This window comes from Lampris incognitus, chromosome 13 (genome assembly GCF_029633865.1).
Source record: "Lampris incognitus isolate fLamInc1 chromosome 13, fLamInc1.hap2, whole genome shotgun sequence".
Classification (NCBI taxonomy): domain Eukaryota; kingdom Metazoa; phylum Chordata; class Actinopteri; order Lampriformes; family Lampridae; genus Lampris; species Lampris incognitus.
In genome coordinates, this window is record NC_079223.1 from 26,466,012 (window position 1) to 26,488,779 (window position 22,768).

General features: G+C 45.6%; 1 protein-coding gene across 1 annotated transcript in view; it reads left to right on the top strand.

Annotated features, from left to right (window-relative positions):
* The window catches only part of acss1 (acyl-CoA synthetase short chain family member 1), a 127,120-nt gene that overhangs the window by 76,912 nt on the left and 27,440 nt on the right, over positions 1-22,768 (top strand). Inside the window, exon 9 of the mRNA XM_056291422.1 lies at positions 12,215-12,327. Within this exon, the coding sequence (XP_056147397.1) occupies positions 12,215-12,327 (113 nt within the window). The remainder of the gene's footprint in view (positions 1-12,214; positions 12,328-22,768) is intronic.

Genomic DNA, 22,768 nt, shown 5'->3' on the forward strand with positions numbered 1-22,768 from the left:
ATCCCCGACACACTTACACCACCCCCAATGCCAGTAAACCATGTCTGTCCAGGACCGGGCCTGTGACCTAATTTCTTCACAATCACTTTTCCAGAGCATGCGAGGATCACTGAGTGACAGTGTCCCTGAAAAAATAGGTGCGTGTGTGTGTGTGTGTGTGTGTGTGTGTGTGTGTGTGTGTGTGTGTGTGTGTGTGTGTGTGTGTGTGTGTGTGTGTGTGTTTAGACACACACATTTGGGAGCATTAGATAGACGTATCCCTAACCATCAGAACTACATGCCTAACCTTAACCCTTACTCTAACCTTAACCTAATCTTAACCACGGAACCAAAAATCAGCTTTTTCCCAGTCAGGGACAAGCCATCCCCAGTGACTGGTCTATAGTCTGAAATATTTCCCTGAAAAAAGTAGGATGAGTCAGGAAAACACATACACATACACACACACACACACACACACACACACACACACACACACACACACACACACACACACACACACACACACACGCACGCACGCACACACGCACACACACACACAAACACTGCTGAAGCTAATACAATAGGGTGAAAAGTAGCAAAACAGTTTTGATTTGAAACTTTTTTAATAATTTATTCATGAACAATTAAAGAAGGAATGCAGTGCAAATGAAGAAATGAAATGCAAAGATCTACCAAAGACTTCCTACCATTTAAACAACTCCACATCCCCCCCCCTCCCTCTCTCAATTCAATTCAATTTCAATTCAGTTCAATAGGGCATTACATTACAGTCATTTAGCCGACGCTTTTATCCAAAGCGACTTACAATAAGTGCATTTAACATAGGAAATCAGGAGAACTACTAGTCATCAGAGGTCATAAGTGCATCTAAACAAGCATTTAAGAGCAAAACCAGTGCTAAAGTAAAAGTGCAAGAAAGAGACTTTTTTTTAAATTAATGAATACAATAAGTGCTACAAGCAAGTAATAGGGTAGTAGTTCTTCAAGAGGTGAGTTTTCAACCTGCACCGAAAGGTGGGCAGCGACTCCGCTGTCCTGACATCAGTGGGGAGTTCATTCCACCACTGTGGGGCCAGGACAGAAAAGAGCCGTGACCGGGTCGATCGCCGGCAGGGGCCGCTGAGTGGCGGGGCAACCAGGCATCCCGAGGCAGCAGAGCGAAGTGGTCAGGCGGGGGTGTAGGGCTTGACCATGGCCTGGAAATAGGAAGGAGCTGTTCCTTTCACTGCCCTGTAGGCTAGCACTCGAGTCTTAAACTGGATGCGAGCAGCTACTGGGAGCCAGTGTAGGGACATGAGAAGGGGAGTTGCGTGGGAGAACTTAGGACGGTTGAACACCAGATGAGCTGCAGCTTTCTGAGCAAGCTCCAGAGGTCTGATGGCCGACACCGGGGCGCCAGCAAGGAGGGAGTTGCCATAGTCCAGCCGGGAGATGATCAGAGCCTGGATGAGCACCTGTGCCGTCTCGTCGGTGAGGAATGGGCGAATCCTCCTGATGTTATAGAGGAGAAATCTGCAGGAGCGAGCAACCGATGCCACGTTTGCAGCAAACGACAGTTGGTCGTCCGGGATCACACCCAGATTCCTCACAGTCTGAGTTGGCATCACTACGGTGTTGTCAATGGTGATGGCCAGGTCTCGGTGCGGGCAACCTTTCCCAGGGAGGAACATTAGCTCTGTCTTGTCCAGATTGAGCTTCAGGTGGTGTGTTGCCATCCACTCCGAGATGTCAGTCAAGCACGCAGCAATGCGTGTCAATACTTGTGTGTCAGAGGGAGGAAAGGACAAGATCAGTTGTGTGTCATCGGCATAACAATGGTAAGAGAAGTCGTGCAAGCAAATAACAGTACCCAGGGATGTTGTGTACAGGGAGAAAAGGAGAGGACCCAGAACCGAACCCTGTGGAATGCCTGTAGTCAGTCTGCGAGGCTCCGACACAAATCCCCTCCATGTCACCTGGTAGGAGCGACCCGTCAGGTAGGATGCAAACATTGAGAGTGCAGAGCCCGTGACACCCAGCCCCTCAAGGGCGGCATGAGGGTGGCATGACCATATTTAGTTACACAGTACTGCCAAAGCACAAGGTGGTACAAAACAGTACAGTACAGTTTATAACATAGAAACAATTAAAAAAAATTGCTGTACTGTTAAAAAAAATCAACCAATTTAACAATATTTAGTAGTGCAAACGTTAACTGAACTTGAAGGACAAAGAAGAGAAGAACAAAAAATAGAGAGAAAAGGAAGAAACCTGTTTGTGTGTGTGTGTGTGTGTGTGTGTGTGTGTGTGTGCGCGCGTGCAGGTGTGTGGGTATGCATGTGCGTAGGTGTGTGGGTGCATGTGTAAGTGTGTGTTTGTGTGTGTGTGGGGGGGTGTGGGCATGTGTGTGTCGGTGTGTGGACGGAGTGCTCACTCACTGTCCCTCGGATTGTGACGCCACAACATATTTAGCTGCTGTGTTGCAGCTTGTCTTGTCCTCTCCCAATAGAATGGCTAGTTTGTTGATGTCAGGGAGGCTTCTGAAGTTTGGATGGATCTGTTCAATTTTTGAGTAGTAATGATTTCTAATTTGGTTATACTTAGGACAGGTGATGATGAAGTGCAGCTCTGTGTCCACTTCTCTCATGTCTCTCGTTGTCTCTCTCTGAGCGGAAGTGCGAGTGAGCGTGCTGTGCTGAGCAGACGTGTGAGAGTGGTTGTGAGTGATTTCTATCTTTTTTCTATCTGTATTTTTCCTTGTAAACAGGGGCGGGTCTTGGACACTGATGCAAGGGGGGCGGAGCTCTCTTTGGGGCCCCACACAAATGCACTCAAAAGCACAAACACGGACAACTATGCTTAAATGTGTCTTGTGACACATAGAACAAATGCTCGTCAATTGGCATTCAACTTATCTAAGAAGAGGAAAAATGTTTCACCAGCAATGACTCGTTTGATAAAGAAAAAGCCATCTCGTTGCCAACCTAAGGCACAACACAGTAATCTGCCATACATCTCAAAATGCACGGTTCTGACAGCCTTCATTTCAGTACCAAGGAGAGCACACGTTCACGTCACCACACACTGCAGTTAGCACAGCCATCATTTAAAGCATTTATTACAATAGCATTAATTACAATAGTCCCCAATGCGAAGATTATACAGACAGACAGAGCGCAGCACTTAGGCAGTATATTGACAACACCAAACTTCAGTCTCTCTTCTCTCACACAGGCTGCGAAATGCAAACAAAACATTTACTCACCAAGTGGGCCTGCCCATAGCTGGTTAAACTCCAAAGCGTTTATAAAAAGTAATCCATTAACTCAAAACAATGAATGAACTATATACAAGTTAATGTCCAGTCCTGCTTTTTATTATAAAAGTTTAATTTTTCTGTCTTTCATATGGGCAAACCTGCCAATGACCTTGTCTCTGTCGATCTCAATACCCCGTTCAATGCAAAGCAGTTAGGTTGGAGAGTCGGGCCTCGTTTATGCACGAACGTAGATAACTTGATGAGTTTTAGTTGGCTAAAACTCCTCTCAGCACTGGCACTGGCACTAAGTTGCGGGTATGCATTGTACATGTCATTGGAAATGAGAAAAGGTAGGACTGCATCCATGTCAAGGTCCATGGACAACTCTGAGTACCTGGTGCGAAAAGAGAGAAACTCATCGACTGCAGTAGCCCTACAATACACACTATTTACAATAATTTTGTAAATAGTGTGTATTGTAGGGTTACTGGTTTGGTTTGTATATAGGGAGGTTTTAGGGGGTTTGTGTGTGTGTTTGCGGTTGGACAACATTTGCTGGTCAGCATGCTAAACGCCCGAATTGAGTTTACCAAACTCACAAGGAAACATAGCTTTAAAATTTCACCTGGTTTTCCTTGTTTGGTGGAGGATTGTGTTTTGGCAGTCGGAGTTTTTGGGTCACAGCAGCATTGAATCTGCTGCTAGAATGAACGGTGCCATGGTGATTTTTTGTTGATACTGTAAGCAAAGCAAACAAAGTGGTTGAAGCAGACGTTGTTATTAATGATAGTTACATGTCGGTATTGCCGCTCACCACTGTCAACAAGAATCGCGATTTTAAACATTTCGCCGTTTATTACCGATGACCTTTTGAGAAGAGAACTGTTGAGATATGGAAAAATAGTTTCATTGATCAGGAAACTCATCTGGCTGCAAGTGGCTGCTGATGCAACATGTAGTTTCACACAGACAGGTTCATATGATCTTGAATAAAAAAGACGAGGAATGAATGTGGTGTTTAAGGTGAAAGTAGATGATTTTGATTATGTGATTTTTGTAAACTCTGGGACTTTGAAGTGATTTGGCTGTAGAGGAGAGGGTCATTTGGGCCGGGCATGACCCAAGAAACACTCCTCTAATGACAAAACTCAGTGAAGGAGAGGAAACAAACAGAGTAAAATCAGGCAGAGCAGTGAAGAGACAATAGAAAAGGAACAAGAGTCCAGACTACGCTGACATAACTGAAAAACCCAAATGGAGTGAAAAGTCTGAAAAGAAAAATATAAATGATGAAAAAGAGGCACAAAGTGAACAGGCGGTGGCATCAAACACTACAGGTAGAGCTGCAGAAGGTGTAGTGTTGAGCAGCGATGAGGATTTGATGGAGGAAGGAAAAAAATCTGTAAGGTTCCTGTACTGAAGAGAAAGCAGTCAACTAAAATGACTGGCCCTCAAGCCAAAAAAGAAGCAATAACGGGGGAGAGGCAGGCAGCAGGAGGAACAACTGTCTGAGGTTGAGTTGAGTATGGAGGAAGAGGAGGAGGAAGGGCACTGTGGTATGGAAAGCCAGGTACCTCTACTAAAGAGAAAGCAGCAGGAGATACAACTGCCTGAAAATGAGTTTAAGGAGGAGGATTGTGGTGTAGACAGCCAGATTTGCACTACCTCCCAGTTGTCTATTGCCACAAAGCAAGATAATTATGATGCACGCCAGATTAAGAAATTCTTGCAACAGACAAAAATTATTTGTCTGTTGAAAAAAATGTCATGAAGAGGGAGGAACACAGGGTGACATATAAGAGTGGAGGAAAGTCCGCACAGGTGGACTATATCTTATGTAGAAGGCGCGATCTGAAAGGGATTGGCGACTGCAAGTTGGTGACAGGAGAACGTACCTAGGTAGCGATGGTGGTCTGTAGGATGACTTTGTAGACCAAGAAGAGTACGAGAGTGACGACAGAGCCAAGGATCAGATGGTGGAAGTTGAAGAAGGAAGACTCTTGTGTGGAGTTCAGGGATGGGTTAAAACAGGCACTGGGTGGTAGTGAAGAGTTGCCAGATGGCTGGACAACCACTGCAGAAATAGTGAGGGAGACAGCTAGGAAGGTACTTGGTGTGTCATCAGGACAGAGGAAGGAAGACAGTGAGACTTGGTGGTGGAATGAGAAAGTACAGCAAGGTTCACAGAGGAAGAGGTTGGCAAAGAAGAAGTGGGATAGTCAGAGAGATTAAGAAAGTAAACAGGAGTACAAGGAGATGCAGCTTAAAGTGAAGAGAGAGGTGGCAAAGGCAAAGGAAAAGGCATATGGTGAGTTGTATGAGAGGGTAGACACTAAAGAAGGAGAAAGGGACTTATACCAACTGTCTAGACAGAGGGACCGAGCTGGGAAGGGTGTGCAGCAGGTAAGGGTGATCAAGGATAGAGATGGAAATGTGCTGACAACCAAGGGGAGTGTGTTGAGAAGAGTACTTTGGTGGGCTGATGAATGAAGAAAATGAGAGAGTGAGAAGTTTGGATGATGTGGGGATAGTGAATGAGGAAGTGCAGTGGATTAGCAAGGAGGAAGTGAGGATAGCTATGAAGAGGATGAAGAGTGGAAAGGCAGTTGGCCCAGATGACATACCTGTGGAGGCATGGAGATGTTGAGAGATAGCAGTGGAGTTTTTAACTAAATTTAACACAAAAAGTAAAGACATTTGTGTTTGGTAGATTATTTCTTTGTTGTAACAATGCTTCTTGGCAGAAAATCTTATATCAGGCACATGATTGTCAGCACATGGGGTACCAGAAGCTCAAAACAAGAGTCAATAGGAACAGCAAAATAAGCTGTTGGGCATTGGCAGAGAAGATTTGGCAATTTTTTCATGGGCGCAAATCACATACTCAGCTCTGCTGCCTATCCCACAAATGCATGTTCCCTACAAATGTGGCACCATTAAAAAGGGAAATAAACAGGCTTTCCAACGGTATAAGATTTATTGCCAAGAAGCATTGTTACAACAAAGAAATAATCTACCAAACACAAATCTCCTTACTTTTTGTGCGAAGTATAGATTGTTTCATGCAATCTTCGAAAGTGAGAGGATCCCTGAGGAGTAGAGAAAAAAGTATATTGGTACCGATTTTCAAGAATAAGGGCGATGTGCAAACTATAGCAACTACTGAGGTATAAAGTTGATCAACCTCAGCATGAAGATATGAGAAAGAGTAATAGAAGCTACGTTAAGAGGAGAGGTGGTGATTAGCGAGCAGCAGTATGGTTTCATGCCATGAAAGTGCACTACAGGTTTGATATTTGCTTTGAGAATATTGGTTGAGATGTATCAAGAAGGCCAGAAGGAGTTACATCTTGTCTTTGTCGATTTTGCTGAGAGAGAAGGTGTGGTATTGTACGAGGAAGTCGGGAGTTGCAGAGAAGTATGTAGGAGTGGTGCAGGATATGTATGAGGGAAGTGGGACAGTGGTGCGGTTGGAATGACAGATGGGTTCAAGGTGGCGATGGGATTACATCAAAGATCAGCTCTGAGCCCTTTCTTGTTTACAATGGTGAGACAGGTTGATGGACGAGATCAGGCAGGAGTCTCTGTGAACTATGATGTTTGCGGATGACATTGTGATCTGTTACAAGAGTAGGGTGCAGGTTGAGGAGAGCCTGGAGAGGTGGGGGTATGCACTGGAGAGAAGAGGAATGAAAGTCAGTAGAAGCAAGACGGAATAAATATGCGTGAATGAGAGGGAGGACAGTGGAATGGTGAGGATGCAAGGAGTAGAGGTGATGAAGGCATATGAGTTTAAATGAGTTGTGGGCAAGCTTATCCAGAAAGGGCCAGTGTGGGTGCAGGTTTTTGTTCCAACCAAACAGTTACACACCTGATCCCACTAATCAACCTGTAGAGTCTGCTGAGGAACTTGATTAGGAGACACAGGTGTGTAACTGCTTGGTTGGAACAAAGACCTGCACTCACACTGGCCCTTTCTGGATAAGATTGCCCATCCCTAGTTTAAATACTTGGGGTCAACTGTCCAAAGTAACGGGGAGTGCAGAAGAGAGTGCAGGCAGGGTGGAGTGGGTGGAGAAGAGTGTCAGGAGTGATTTGCGACAGTAGGGTACCAGCAAGAGTTAAAGGGAAGGTTTACAAGATTTTTGTGAGGCCAGCTATATTATATGGTTTGGAGACAGTGGCACTAACGAAAAGACAGGAGGCAGAGCTGGAGGTGGCAGAGTTGAAAATGCTAAGATTTTCATTGGGAGTGATGAAGAAGGACAGGCTTAGGAACGAGTATATTAGAGGGACAGCTCGGGTTGGACGGTTTGGAGACAAAGCAAGAGAGGCAAGATTGAGATGGCTTGGACATGTGTGGAGGAGAGATATTGGGTATATTGGGAGAAGGATACTGAATATGGAGCTGCCAGGAAAGAAGAAAAGAGGAGGTTTATGGATGTGGTGAGATAGGGCATGCAGGTGGCTGGTGTTACAGAGGAAGATGCAGATGACAGGAAGAAATGGAAATGGATGATCCGCTGTGGCGACCACTGACGGGAGCAGCCAAAAGTAGTAGTAGACTGTGTTTGGTGTGTGTATGGAGGGGTTTAGGGGTTTTAGGAAACCTTTGTGTGTGTGTGTGTGTGTGTGTGTTTTGCAGATGCTGGCATTTCGCTGGTCGGTGTTGTGGTAGCTGACACGGACTTCACCAGGCTGACGAGGAAGCATGGCATTAAGATATTGACAAGCTTCCCTTGTTTAGTGGAAGCATTAAGAGGGTTTCTATATGGTATATGCTAGCTCCGGGAGTATGAATTGTTTTGAGTGTGAAGACGTGGGTCACAAGCGGATTGCTTGTCCACATAGACAGCATGCAGCGGGGTCTCCTGCAGCTGTTGTGTGTGACAGCGGGGAGGGGAGCAGTGGGCCATTGCAGCCCATGTGGCTGACGGGTGAGCAGTGGGCCCATGTGGCTGATAGTGGTGCGCAGTGGGCCGCTGCGGCTGACAATGGGGAGGGGAGAAGCGGGCGGTGGACGCTTTCCGAGGTTGCTCCCCCTGTGCAGAGTGAGTGTCAGGCAGTTTGTTGTATGGTAACAGTGCAGTCAGTCTCCGCCTCATACTCCTCGTTCACCGCAAAATGGGCACAGAAGTGGTTGAGTTCCTCAGCTAGTGAGTCGCTGCTGCTGGTGCTGGTCGGGTCTTTGCTGCCTTTGTAGTTTGTGATGTGCTGAATGCCTTGCCATACACGCTGGGGTCCCCGTCGCTCAAGTGCCCTTCAATTTTCTTCTTGTAAGCTGTTTTTGCCTCCTTGATGGCTTTCTTCAGGTTGGACCTGGCAACGCTGTATAGTTCAACATTGCCAGACCTGTAGGCTGTATCACGGACACTCAGCAGCAGCTTAACATCCCTTGTCATCCATGGTTTATTGTTCGGAAAGCATCTGATATGTTTGTCAACAGTCACAGTATCAATACAGTTTTGTATGTAAAACAGGACAGTGGATGCATAGTCTTCTATGTCTTGTTGTGCAAATAAGTCCCAGTGAGTATGCTCAAATCAGTCCTGAAGCTGAGTGGAAGCCCCCTCACACCAAGTCTTTATAGTTCTCACAGAAGGCCTTTTGTTGCAGATGAGAGGTCTGTATGCTGGAGTGAGAAAGAGAGATGGGTGGTCGGACTGGTCTAAGTGGGCAAGTGTGGAGACCTTGTAATTCTTTTCTGATGTTACTGTAAACATGGTCCGATGTATTTTGACCTCTCGTACGATATGTCACATGGTAAAATTTAGGAAGGACAGTTTTCAGACTACATTGGTTAAATTCTCCAGCCACAACAAAAATCCCATCAGGATGAGCAGTCTGTAGTTTATTAATGGCTGTTAGCAGTATGTCCAAAGCTGTCTTGGTGTTAGCGCTTAGTGGGATATACACAGCGATAACAATTACAACAGTGACCTCCCATGGCAAATAAAAGGGTCGGCATCTTACTCTAAGTCTGGCATCTGGGAAAGTCCTGGCTGTATTGTTGGCTTATGTTTTATATATTTAGTTATTTATTTATCATGTAAATTGTGTGCACACAACATCCATTGCATGTTGTCCATCTTGGGAGCGAGATCCCTCCTCTGTTGCTCTCCCTGAGGTTTCTTCCTATTTTTTTCTCCCTGTTAAAGGTTTTTTTTAGGGAGTTGGACCGGATGTTGTGTTGATGTAAAGCCCCCTGAGGCAAATTTGTGTTTGTGATGTTGGGCTATGCAAGTAGAGTTGACTTGACTATTTAATAGTTGGATACTGCTGAGGAACAGTACAACTGAGGGGTGGTTGCCTTAAAGTTGCAGAAAAGCCGTCATTACTCTCTTGCCTAAAAAAGGGGATTTGCAAGACATTAAGAACTGGCAGCCAGTGTTCCTGCTCTGCACTGATTACAAGATCTTTTTTAAGGTGTTAGCAAACAGAGTGAGAAAAGTGATGGAGGTTATCCATGTTGACCAGACTTACTGTGTGCCCGGTAGACTCTAGTTCATTGGGAGTTGAAACTGGTCTTATTTCCATAGATCAGGAAAAGGTTTTTCACTGGGTTGAACACCAGCACTTGTGGCAAACCATGAAAATTTTCGGTTTCAGCCCAGGTTCTATAGCTAAGATCAAGGTTTTGTACAGTGACACTGAGAGTATACTTAAAATTATCAAAATTAGTGGTGGTTTGAGTGCGCCTTTTAAGGGTCAAAGGGAAATAGACCGGGATATTCTTTGTCTGGAATGTTTTACCCTCTGGCCATTGAGCCCCCGTTGCATAAATTTAGGTGTGAGTTGTCTAGAGTCACTTTTGCTGGTTGCAGCACAACTTTTAAACTCTCTGCCTATGTAGATGATGTAGCTATTTTTGTAAAGGACCAAAGAGATGTTGATGTTTTATTAGAAAAAGACTTTGGTCAGATATCATCAGCTAGCTTAAACTGGGTGAAAAGTGAGGTGCTGATGGTAGGAGAGGGGCTGAATGGTAAGCTCATGTTACCTGGGGTTTGACATGGAAAAACGGGAGGGATGAAATATCTGGGAATGTTTGTGGGGATGAATGTTTTTCAAATAAGAATTGGGAGAATGTTTTAGAAAAAGTAGAAGGGTGTCTGAAGAAATGGAAATGTCATATAGGGGTCACATGTTAGTGATCAACAACCTGGTGTCATCAACTCTATGGCATCGATTAACATGCATTGATCCTCCAACCAACCTCCTGGCCAAGATACAGGCTGTGTTGGTGAACTTTTTCTGAGACCGTTTGCACTGGATTCCTCAGAGTGTGCTGTACCTTCCTAAGGATGAAGGGGGTCAAGGACTGAGCCATCTGGCCAGCAGGGGTGCAGCCTTCCACCTACAGTTCATTCACAGATTGCTCACTGGGCCTAGAGACTTAGTGTGGAGACCAGTAGCCTGTGCAATACTTCAATGTTTTTGTGGACTCTGAATAAACTTGCCTTTGTTTTTAATGGATCTTAAGAACTCAAACCTCAATGGATTACCTGATTTTTATCATGAGCTCATAAGAGTGTGAAACATGTTCAAGAAGGAGAGAATGGGCTGTTCTGACTCTCTGAGCTGGCTTCTAAAAGAACCAGTGGTGTATGGTAGGCGTATGGACACAACCTGTGACATAGGACCCATTGTATCAACACTGTTCTGCCAGGCAAAGGTCGTCATGTTGGGTCAAGTGGTGGAGCTGGCTGGGCCCAATCTTGACAATGCTGCTGCACTAGCATCTCACCTGGGAGTGTAATCTACATGCAGTGGTGTAATCTACCAGTGGTGTAAGGTGGGTGTATGGACACGACCTGTGACATAGGACCCATTGTGTCAACACTGTTCTGCCGGGCAAAGGTTGTCATGTTGGGTCAAGTGGTGGAGCTGGCTGGGCCCAATCTTGACAATGCTACTGCACTAGCATCTCACCAGGGAGTGTAATCTATCTACATGTCTCATTAGTCTGGTGCTATGTAAGTAGAACGGTCAGCTCACAGAAAAAAATAGGAATTTTTAACATCATGCTGCAGTGGTTTTATTCATCCAAATATTGATGATTGATTTTCTGTTTTAAGAATTGTTCCTGATCTGAAAAATTGCATGGGGTCGTTTTTAGATTTGGGAAATGTTCTTAACTTGGGTCTGAATGTACTTAAAGGTACGGCCATCTATAGTATGATGGTTAAAATCCTGATCAAAGAAAAACTGAGTGGTCGGACTGATACACCCTGGAGAACCCAGTTGGGCTTGGGAGAGAATGTGAAGCCAGTCTGGAAGGTTTTATACAAACCACCATTAATTAAAAAAGCTGGTGATCTACAGTGGAGGGTCGCATGGCATAGTGGTGATCAATGCTTGGATTTTTGTGTTAAACCCTAATGTGAATGACAACTGCCCCTATTGTGCACAGAGAGAAAAAGTTTTCCATTATTTTTTAGAATGTGTGAGGCTTACACCCCTGTTTCAGCTATTAGAACATTTATTTAGATCATCTGGGGAAAGTTTTTACGAACAGAATTTTATTTTTGGTTTCAAATATAGCCAACTTTTAAAATATAAATGCCAACTCTTGAACTTCATTGCAGGACAGGCAAAAATGGTTATTTATGTGAGCTGGAAAAAAGAATTGAAGAGTCTGTAGAATGTGATGTTGAACTCTTGTTTTGTGATGTTGAACTCTGTGTTCAACCATAGAGGATGAGCTGATTTTTTGCTGCAGAGCTTAGATGAAAGGGGTCTTATCTGTTTTCCTTTTTTTTTTTATGTTTCGATCTGTTGTTGAATGATTGTTTTTGGGTCATGTTAAAGATGTATGTTAAGGACTTGTTTGTAAGTTGACAAATATTGTTCATATTGTTAAAAAGATGTCATCTTGTTTTTTGTTTGTTAATTTTTTGTTAAAGACATTTTAAAATTAAAAAAAATTCTCTCTCCCTCTCTCTCTTGCTCCCTCCCTCCCTCCATCCATAGAGACGGGTGGTATTTGTATCGCCCCCCGGCCTGCTGAGCAGGGAGCAGAGATAGTTCCAGCCATGGCCATGAGGCCTTTCTTTGGCATCCAGCCAGTTCTCATGGGAGAGGAGGTAATGTCAGCACACAGTACAGTATAGTACACTCTAGTACACAGAATTGCAGTTTATAAACCACCACAGTGCTGATAAACAGTCTGCACAGGAACCACAGTCTAGAATCTTCTACTAATACCCAAAACACACATAGTATCACAGTCTATTTACTTTAATATCTGTCCACCGTCTACAAACTACTCCAATGTGCAATCTTCAAAATAAGAAACTAATTTTACAATGAGTACACCGTCTACAGTACTGCAGACTGTAACCTACTGTAGTACTAGTTTCCAGACTATATAGATTAGTACTAGCATGAAAAACAAGCAGAATTGCAGTCTATAAACTATATGAAGTATTAGTGCACTTCATGTGCAGGATGTCATAGCAGCTAACTGGCTTTCAGCCAGCGGATCTGCCCTAATGCCCACTTTTATATGGGTGGTACTTTTGTGCTTCAGTCCTTAGGTACAGTACAGAGATTTTTACATTTCCAGGAGTGAATTACGTTAACATAAAAACAAGGAATCATACATTGATAATAAACTAAATTTGTGTATACATTCTACATTTTAAGAATCCTTCAGGTTGTTATACAAACCCCAATTCCAATGAAGTTGGGACGTTGTGTAAAACATAAATAAAAATAGAATACAATGATTTGCAAATCCTTTTCGACCTATATTCAATTGAATATACTACAAAGACAAGATATTTAATGTTCAAACTGATAAACTTTATTGTTTTTTTGCAAATATTCACTCATTTTGAATTTGATGCCTGCAACACATTCCAAAAAAGCTGGGATAGGGGCATGTTTACCACTGTGTTATGTCGCCTTTCCTTTTAACAACGCTCAATAAGCGTTTGGGAACTGAGGACACTAATTGTTGAAGCTTTGTAGGTAGAATCCTTTCCCATTCTTGCTTGATGTACAACTTCAGTTGCTCAACAGTCCGAGATCTCCGTTGTCGTATTTTGCACTTCATAATGCACCCCACATTTTCAATGGGAGACAGGTCTGGACTGCAGGCAGGCCAGTCTAGTACCCACACTCTCTTACTATGAAGCCACGCTGTTGTAACACGTGCAGAATGTGGCTTGGCATTGTCTTGCTGAAATGAGCAGGGACGTCCCTGAAAAAGACGTCGCTTGGATGGCAGCATACGTTGCTCCAAAACCTGTATGTACCTTTCAGCATTAATGGTGCCTTCACAGATGTGCAAGCTACCCATGCCATGGGCACTAACACCCCCATACCATCACAGATGCTGGCTTTTGAACTTTGCGCTGATAACAATCTGGACGGTCCTTTTCCTCTCTAGCCCGGAGGACACAACGCCCATGATTTCCAAAAACAATTTGAAATGTGGACTCGTCAGACCACAGCACACTTTTCCACTTTGCGTCAGTCCATCCCAGATGAGCTCGGGCGTTTCTGGGTGTTGTTGATATATGGCTTTCGCTTTGCATGGTAGAGTTTTAACTTGCACTTGTAGATGTAGCGACGAACTGTGTTAACTGACAATGGTCTTCCAAAGTGTTCCTGAGCCCACGTGGTAATATCCTTTACAGAATGATTTCGGTTTTTAATGCAGTGCCGCCTGAGGGGTCGAAGGTCACGGGCATTCAATGTTGGTTATCGGCCTTGCTGCTTACGTGCAGAGATTTCTCCAGATTCTCTGAATCTTTTGATGATATTATACACTGTAGATGATGAAATCCCTAAATTCCTTGCAACTGTACGTTGAGAAACATTGTTCTTAAACTGTTTGACTATTTGCTCACGCAGTTGTTCACAAAGTTGTGACCCTCACCCCATCCTTGCTTGTGAACGACTGAGCCTTTTGGGGATGCTCCTTTTATACCCAATCATGACACTCACCTGTTTCAAATTAACCTGTTCACGTGTGGAACGTTCCAAACAGGTGTATTTTGAACATTCCTCAACTTTCCCAGTCTTGTTGCCCCTGTCCCAACTTCTTTGGAACGTGTTGCAGGCATCAACTTCAAAATGAGTGAATATTTGCAAAAAAACAATAAAGTTTATCAGTTTGAACATTAAATATCTTGTCTTTGTAGTGTATTCAATTGACTATAGGTCGAAAAGGATTTGCAAATCATTGTATTCTGTTTTTATTCACGTTTTACACAACGTCCCAACTTGGAATTGGGGTTTGTACATGAAAACATGAATATATATCCAGCATGTCAGATGTGTGGTTTGGAGGTAAAGAGCCGTTTCAGTTCAAAATTCATGAAACTTTATTGCCACACTGTAAAAATGTCTGTAGATTTTACAGTGAAAAACTGAAACCATAACAATTAAAGACCTTAAACTCTAAATAGGTCGAATACAGTTTCTGTCGCAGTGAGACACTGTAAATATATATATCAGCCAAAACAATACTTTTACATCTCTTTTCTGGAAAAAAATACATTAATCCACTGTTAAATACCCTTGCATTGTTTTTATAATGGAAATATACCGGACGTTTCAGTTTTTCTTCTTTACCATAAAAACAACTATGATCCTTTTACCGTAATAGTAGAAAAGTTCTAGTTGGGTGTGAGATGGAAGAGAAAGAATAATTCTGGAGTGAGTTGAATGACATGGTGGAGAGTATACCCAAGGAGGAGAGAGTGGTGATTGGAGTGGACTTCAATGGGCATGTTGGTGAAGGGAACAGAGGTGATGAGAAGGTGATGGGTAGGTATGGTGTCAAGGAGAGAAATGTGGAAGGACAGATGGTGGTGGATTTTGTGAAAAGGATGGAAATGGCTGTGGTGAATACATATTTCAAGAAGCGGGAGGGACACAGTGTGACGTATAAGAGGGAGGAAAGTGCACAGAGTTAGACTATATCTTATGTGGAAGGCACGATCTGAAAGGGATTGGAGACCGCAAGGTGGTGACAGGGGAGAACGTAGCTAGGCAGCATCGGATGGTGGTCTGTAGGATGACTTTGGAGACCAAGAAGAGGAAGCGAGTGAAGGCAGAGCCGAAGATCAAATGGTGGAAGTTGAGGAAGGAAGACAGTGGTGTGGAGTTCAGGGAGGAGTTAAAACAGGCACTGGATGGTAGTGAAGAGTTGCCAGATGGCTGGGCAACCACTGCAGAAATAGTGAGGGAGACAGCTAGGAAGAAACTTGGTGTGTCATCAGGACAGAGGAAGGAAGACAGTGAGACTTGGTGGTGGAACGAGGAAGTACAGCAAAATATACAGAGGAAGAGATTGGCAAAGAAGAAGTGGGATAGTCAAGAGAGATGAAGAAGTAGAGAGGAGTACAAGCAGATGCAGCATAAAGTGAAGTGAGAGGTGGCAAAGGCAAAGGCATATGGTGAGTTGTATGAGAGGTTAGACACTAAGGAAGGAGAAAAAGACTTGTACCGATTGGCTAAACAGAGGGACTGAGCTGGGAAGGATGTGCAGCAGGTTAGGGCAATCAAGGAGAAAGATGCAAGTGCTGACAAGTGAGGAGAGTGTGTTGAGAAGGTGGAAGGAGTACTTTGATGGGCTGTGCAGTGGATTAGCAAGGAGGAAGTGAGGATAACTATGAAGAGGATGAAGAGTGGAAAGGCAGTTGGTCCTGATGACATACCTGTGGAGGCATGGAGATGTTTAGGAGAGATGGCAGTGGCGTTTTTACCTAGATTGTTTAACACAATCTTGGAAAGTGAGAGGATGCCTGAGGAGTGAATAAGAAGCATACTGTTACCGCTTTTCAAGAACAAGGGCAATGTGCTGAACTGTAGCAACTACAGAGGTATAAAATTAATCAGCCACAGCATGAATATATGGGAAAGAGTAATAGAAGCTAGGTTAAGAGGAGAGGTGATGATTAGCGAGCAGCAGTATTTTTTTCATGCCATGAAAGAGCACCACAGATGCCATGTTTGCTTTGAGAATGTTGATTAAGAAGTATGGAGAAGGCCAGAAGGAGTTAAATTGTGTCTTTGTAGATTTAGAGAAAGCATATGACAGGGTGCCGAGAGAGGAGGTGTGGTATTGTATGAGGAAGTCGGGAGTTGCAGAGAAGTATGTAGGAGTGGTGCAGGATATGTATGAGGATAAGTGTGACAATGGTGAGGTATGCGGTTGGAATGACAGATGGGTTCAAGGTGGAGGTGGGATTACATCAAGGATCGGCTCTGAGCCCTTCTTGTTTGCAATGGTGATGGACAGGTTGACGGATGAGATCAGGCAGGAGTCTCCATGGACTATGATGCTTGCAGATGACATTGTGATCTGTAGCGAGAGTAGGGTGCAGGTTGAGGAGAGCCTGGAGAGGTGGGGGTATGCACTGGAGAGAAGAGGAATGAAAGTCAGTAGAAGCAAGACCGAATAAATATGCGTGAATGAGAGGGAGGACAGTGGAATGGTTAGGAAGCAAGGAGTAAAGGTGATGAAGGCATTTCAGTTTAAATGAGTTGTGGGCAAGCTTATCCAGAAAGGGCCAGAGTGGGTGCAGGTTTTTGTTCCAACCAAGCATTTACACACCTGATCCCACTAATCAACCTGTAGAGTCTGCTGAGGAACTTGATTAGGAGACACAGGTGTGTAACTGCTTGGTTGGAACTAAGACCTGCACTCACAATGGCCCTTTCTGGATAAGATTGCCCATCCCTGGTTTAAAAACTTGGGGTCAACTTTCCAAAGTAACGGGGAGTGCAGAAGAGAGGTGAAGAAGAGAGTGCAGGCAGGGTGGAGTGGGTGGAGAAGAGTGCCAGGAGTGATTTGCAACAGATGTGTACCAGCAAGAGTTAAAGGGAAGGTTCACAAGATGGTTGTGGGACCAGCTATGTCATATGGTTTGGAGACAGTGGCACTGACGAAAAGACGGGAGGCGGAGCTGGAGGTGGCAGAGTTGAAGATGCTAAGATTTTCATTGGGGGTGACGAAGAAGGACAGAATTAGGAACGATTATATTAGAGGGACAGCTCAGGTTGGACGGTTTGGAGACAAAGCAAGAGAGGCAAGATTGAGATGGTTTGGACATGTGTGGAGGAGAGATGCTGGGTATATTGGGAGAAGGATGCTGAATATGGCGCTGCCAGGGAAGAGGAAAAGAGGAAGGCCAAAGAGGAGGTTTATGGATGTGGTGACGGAGGACATGCAGGTGGCTGGTGTGACAGAGGAAGTTGCAGAAGACAGGAAGAAATGGAAACGGATGATCTACTGTGGCGACCCCTAATGGGAGCAGCCGAAAATAGTAGTAGTAGTAGTAGAAAAGTTCTAGCAAACACAGCTGCCGGCTTTTTACTGTAAAAGCAAGTTTTTTTTACAGTACACACACACACAGGGTGGTGGTATTTGTTTATGGTACAGCATGGTAGCTCGGTGTTAACAGAGCCAAAGTCCCAACATAAATACACACAGTAAATACAGGACACACACAACAACAGGAAGACAGTGGTGGAAGGGAACCGGGCTCATGGTTCTCCTCTGTCAGGACTTTTATATGGACTTCAGATTCCGTTTCTTTCTTCAGAGCTCACAGACATCCTGTAAACAGTCCATCTGGATGATGTCCAGATGGACCGGACAGCCGTAAGAAAAGCTTTTGAACACTGATTCACTGGGTTTCAGTGCAACAAGAAGTTCTTGTGTTGGTCTGTGAACTGAGCGTCCTACCTGTTTGTGATTTTATGAGTTTGTGCATCCAGGTTTGACTTGTCGAGCAAGTATTCCTCGAGAAGTACTGTTAGTACTTGGAGTACTATAGTACTGAAAAGGCCCTCTGGTCCACTGATAGTGTGTAATTAAGTCAACAGGTGGAGCAAAGCACTGCCGGTGTCAGGGTTAAAGGGCCATCCTGTTAATTATATCTAATCAGGGTCTGGTAAGGCTGTTTGGATGAAAGTCAGTTGGCAGAAGGAAAAAGTATTTCTCTACTATGTGATGAACACACACACACACACACACACACACACACACACACACACACACACACACACACACACTTGCTTGCTTTAGGTTGTCCGTCGTGTCCGATGATGACAATCCTGCCTCTGTCACTTGTGAGTCTTCTTATGGCTGTAAAGCCCAATCCGCGATCCACAATGTCTGCCACAGACAGAACAGGTGAAATCACTGACTGGGGGTGTAGGTGTGGTACTGGCTTCATGTCTCTTCAGACGTCTTCTGGTCCGTCGATCACCGCGGTCCTTCTCGAGGTTTTGCACCCCTTGTTGACAGAGCTGCCGCCAGATGGAGCGTTGGGCGGCAGTGTCTTCCAGCTGGCTCGGGTTCAGGCCGCACTTCTTTATGATGGTCTTCAGCTGGTCTTTGTACCGTTTTTTCTGGCCCCCTGCCAAGCGGCGGCCAAGATGTAGCTGGCCATACAGCACTTTACGCGGTAAGCGCTCCTTTGGCATCCTGATGACGTGACCGAGCCATCGAAGTTGGTGCTGGGTGACGGTAGCCTCCATGCTGATGCAGTTGGTCTTGCGGAGTATTTCAGTATGGGGCACTCGGTCACGCCAGGTTATCCTCAGGATGCATTGTAGGCATCTGATGTGGAAGGCCTCAAGCATCCTGAGGTGGTGGCTGTACAGGGTCCACGCCTCACAGCTGTAGAGGAGAGTCGTGATGACAACTGCCAAGTAGACAGATATTTTGGTGTGGAGGTTGAGGTCTTTGTTTTGAAAGACCCTTCTCCTAAGTCTGCCAAAAGAGGATGACGCTTGTTTAATCCGGTTTTGCATCTCCCTGTCGATGCTGCAGTCGTCAGAGAGAAAGCTGCCCAGGTATTTGAAGGATTCCACTGTTGCAAGTGGTTTGTCGGAGATGTTGAAGGTTGGTGAATGAGATGGAGGAGTAGATGCCCACTGGCATACTACTTCAGTCTTTGTCACATTTATAGAGAGCCCCAGCCTACCATACGCCCTTGTAGCAGCTGCAAGGGTAGCTTGTAGTGCCTCGGGTGTGTGGGCCACAACTGCACAGTCATCTGCGTACTGTAACTCAATGATGTGCTCCGATGTCATTTTTGTGACCGCTTGGAGCCTACGGATGTTAAATAGGTTTCCATCTAGTCTGAAGTCCGCAGTAACCCCACTGTCCTTCCTGATTTCCTTGTGGAGCAGCAATGTCACACACAGGAGGAAGATGTTAAAAAGAACTGGAGCAAGGATGCACCCCTGACGTACCCCGGTGCACACCCTGAAGGGCTCAGATTCCTGGCCTCCAATGGTCACACGTGCCATCATCCCCACGTGAAATCTTTGAAGGATGTTGACAAACTTTCGTGGACAGCCAAACTTCAGGAGGATGTTCCATAGGATGTCCCTGTTGACTGTGTCGAAAGCCTTTGACAGGTCGATGAAGGCTATGAAGAGGTTCTGATGTTGCTCCCTGCACTTCTCTTGGAGTTGCCGTGCTGTGAACACCATGTCCACAGTACTCCTATTCCTCCTAAACCCACACTGTGACTCAGGCAACAGCTCCTCTGAGATGTGTTTTACCAGCCTGTGTAACATGAGTTTGGCCAGGACTTTTCCAGCAACAGCCAGTAGTGAAATGCCACGGCTGTTGCAACAGAGGGACTTGTCTCCTTTGCCTTTATATATGGAGATGATGTTAGCATCCCTCCACTGCTGAGGGACAGTTTCGTTCTTCCATACGTGTGAGATGAACAGGAAAAGTGCACGGGTGCAGAGGTAGCCTCCCTGTTTAAAAATCTCTGCAGGGATACTGTCAGGGCCAGGGGTCTTGTTATTTTTCAGCGACCTAACTGCACAATGAACCTCTTCAAAGGTTGGTGGAAGGTCAAGGTCTTGGATGGTGGGGCGGACAGGTAGTTCATCCAAGATCGAGGGATCGGTTGGGGAGGGCTGGTTCAAAAGAGTCTCAAAATGTTCTGCCCATCTTTTTGTGATGAATTTCTGGTCTTTTATGAGGGTGGTACCATCATCAGACTTCAGGGGGGAGACAGAGCAGTTTCTTGGGCCGTAGATGGTTTTCACTGCATCATAAAAGTTGTGCATATCATTTCTATCGGCATGGGATTGTATTTCATTTGCCTTCGATATCCACCACTCATTCTGCAGGGCACGCAATTTTGACTGCACCTCTCTCCTGGATGCTTGCCATTGTTGCCGGAGTGTAGCTGATGTGGGATTGTTGAGGACAGCACTGTGTGCTTTATGCATGCCTTTGAGTATGGAAGTTATTGTGCCTGTGTTGTCATTGAACCAGTCCTGGTGTTTTCTGCTCTTGTAACCGATGGATTGGGATGCTGCCTTGTAGAGTCTGGAGCGCACGGAAGACCATTTCCTGTCAATGGAATCATCCGTGCTCAAGAGAAGCTCAATGTCTTCCAGGTTTTCAGCCAGAGAGAGGCGGAGATTGTTCTGGACCTCAGCCTTTTCTAGCCGGGTACAGTCAAGCCTCTTCTTTCCTGACCTTTGGAGACGAACAGCAGGGCGTACCTCCACCTGGAGCCTGGTCATGATGAGCCGGTGATCTGTCCAGCACTCAGCACCTCTCATTGCACGAGTGAGTAAGACGTCTTTTGTATCAGCACGTCTCACAATGATGTAGTCCAATAGGTGCCAATGTTTGGAGCGTGGGTGCATCCAGGATGTTTTGTGCTTGTTTTTTAATTGGAAGAGGGTGTTTGTGATGGTCAAGCCATGCTCAGCACAGAGGCTTAGGAGGCGCAGTCCATTTGCATTGACTTTCCCAATGCCATGCCCACCAATGACACCACTCCACACCTTGTTGTCTTTCCCCACTCTGGCATTGAAATCGCCCAGCAAAAAGATCTTGTCCTCCTTGGGTATATGACGGAGAGCCTCATCTAGTGACTGATAGAAGCGGTCCTTTACGTCATCCTCTGATGGCAGTGTTGGTGCATAGGCACCTAGGAGGGTGGCATAACGTTTCTTGGCCAGAGGGATCCTGAGCGACATGAGTCTTTCACTTATGCCAATCGGTGTTTCAGTGAGTCTTGGTAGGAGGCTGTTTTTTATTGCAAATCCCACACCATGCTGATGTTGTCCTCCTGCAGGGTATCCCTTCCAGAAGAAGGTGTAGATGTCCTCCTTCAGGGAGCCTTCATCCAGGAACCTGGTTTCACTGAGTGCAGCAATGTCAATATTGTAGCGATTGAGTTCCGCTGCAATTAGTGCAGTCCTTCGCTGAGGTCTTTCGGCATTAACGTCCAGCAGAGTTCTTATGTTCCATGTTGCCAGTTTAAAGGGAATTATTTTCTTTTTTTTATTTCGACCGCAGAGTGGAATGTCCCGATAGGTGCGGTAGCCTATCCAGGATGTTTTGAGTGGGCAATGTTTAGGCCACCTTTTCTAGGCCCCTCCCCAGTTGGGGTGAGCAGTGTGGCTCCTAAATAGGGCTGCTCAGACACACAGGGGTCTGCCGAGAGCAGCTGCCACTCAAGCCCAGCTGCTGGCGACCATGAATAGCCCTGTGCCGCTGGCGTGCAGGGGTCTGATTAGGAGCTTCCAGTGCATTCATACCTGCTCCCGTCACCAGACACCCCATCGCCGCCAGACTTTGATCCATATTCCGGTTGCTGGTCTCACCGAGGCAGAGGTGGATACCTGCGCAAAGAGATTATTTACAGTGCCGCTGGGGGTGCGCATGTCCCAGCAGCACTTCTTCACTGTGAGAGGGTGGGATCTGGTGGCAAGGGGGGCCCAAGACGACCAGCACTCTTCCACAGCTGCAGGAGGCTGCCGGAGCTCCAGTCTGTCAGAGGACCGCCTATCGTGCGCCGCCATGCACATTGCTTTTCTCTCAGGGTGTGCTCCCCTAGCCTTTGTCGTCCTACACTTACCCACAAGGCAGTGGGACAGTGGTTGGTCAATGCCAGGGCGTATCCACTTCACATGGGCCTGCGCATTAGACCTCTGGGGACCACTGTAGCTCCGAGATCCCCTACAGTTTAGCCAGGGACCGCAAGGTACCCAGTTACCGTGTGTGGCCACGAGGAGGCACTGCAGGAGTCTTGGCGGTAGAGAGGCTATGTACCGGCAGGGGAGACTTATGCACTCGGCTCCTCTTTTCACCCCCACAAAGAGGGCTAGCCGGCGGCAGTAGCTGAGAGCAGAGAGTAGCAAGCAGAAGCAGCATGCAGCATGCACTAACTACAAGCACTACTACCCCAGTATTACTGCACTGACGCATCACACACGCCCTGTGCAACACACACACACACACACACACACACACACACACACACACACACACACACACACACACACACACACACACACACTTCTCTTCCTCGGTGGTTTCTGGTTAGCTCCCCTCCAATCAGCTTTGGAGCAGATCGCCATCTCACTCCTCCAATCTCTCCGTTCTGTTGACCTCACTTGACCTCTCACTGTTCAGGGTCTCACACACACACACACACACACACACACACAAACGACACCTCCCACCACCCGATTATAACAGGCCAGCATCTGTTTGCCTTGATTAACACTTTT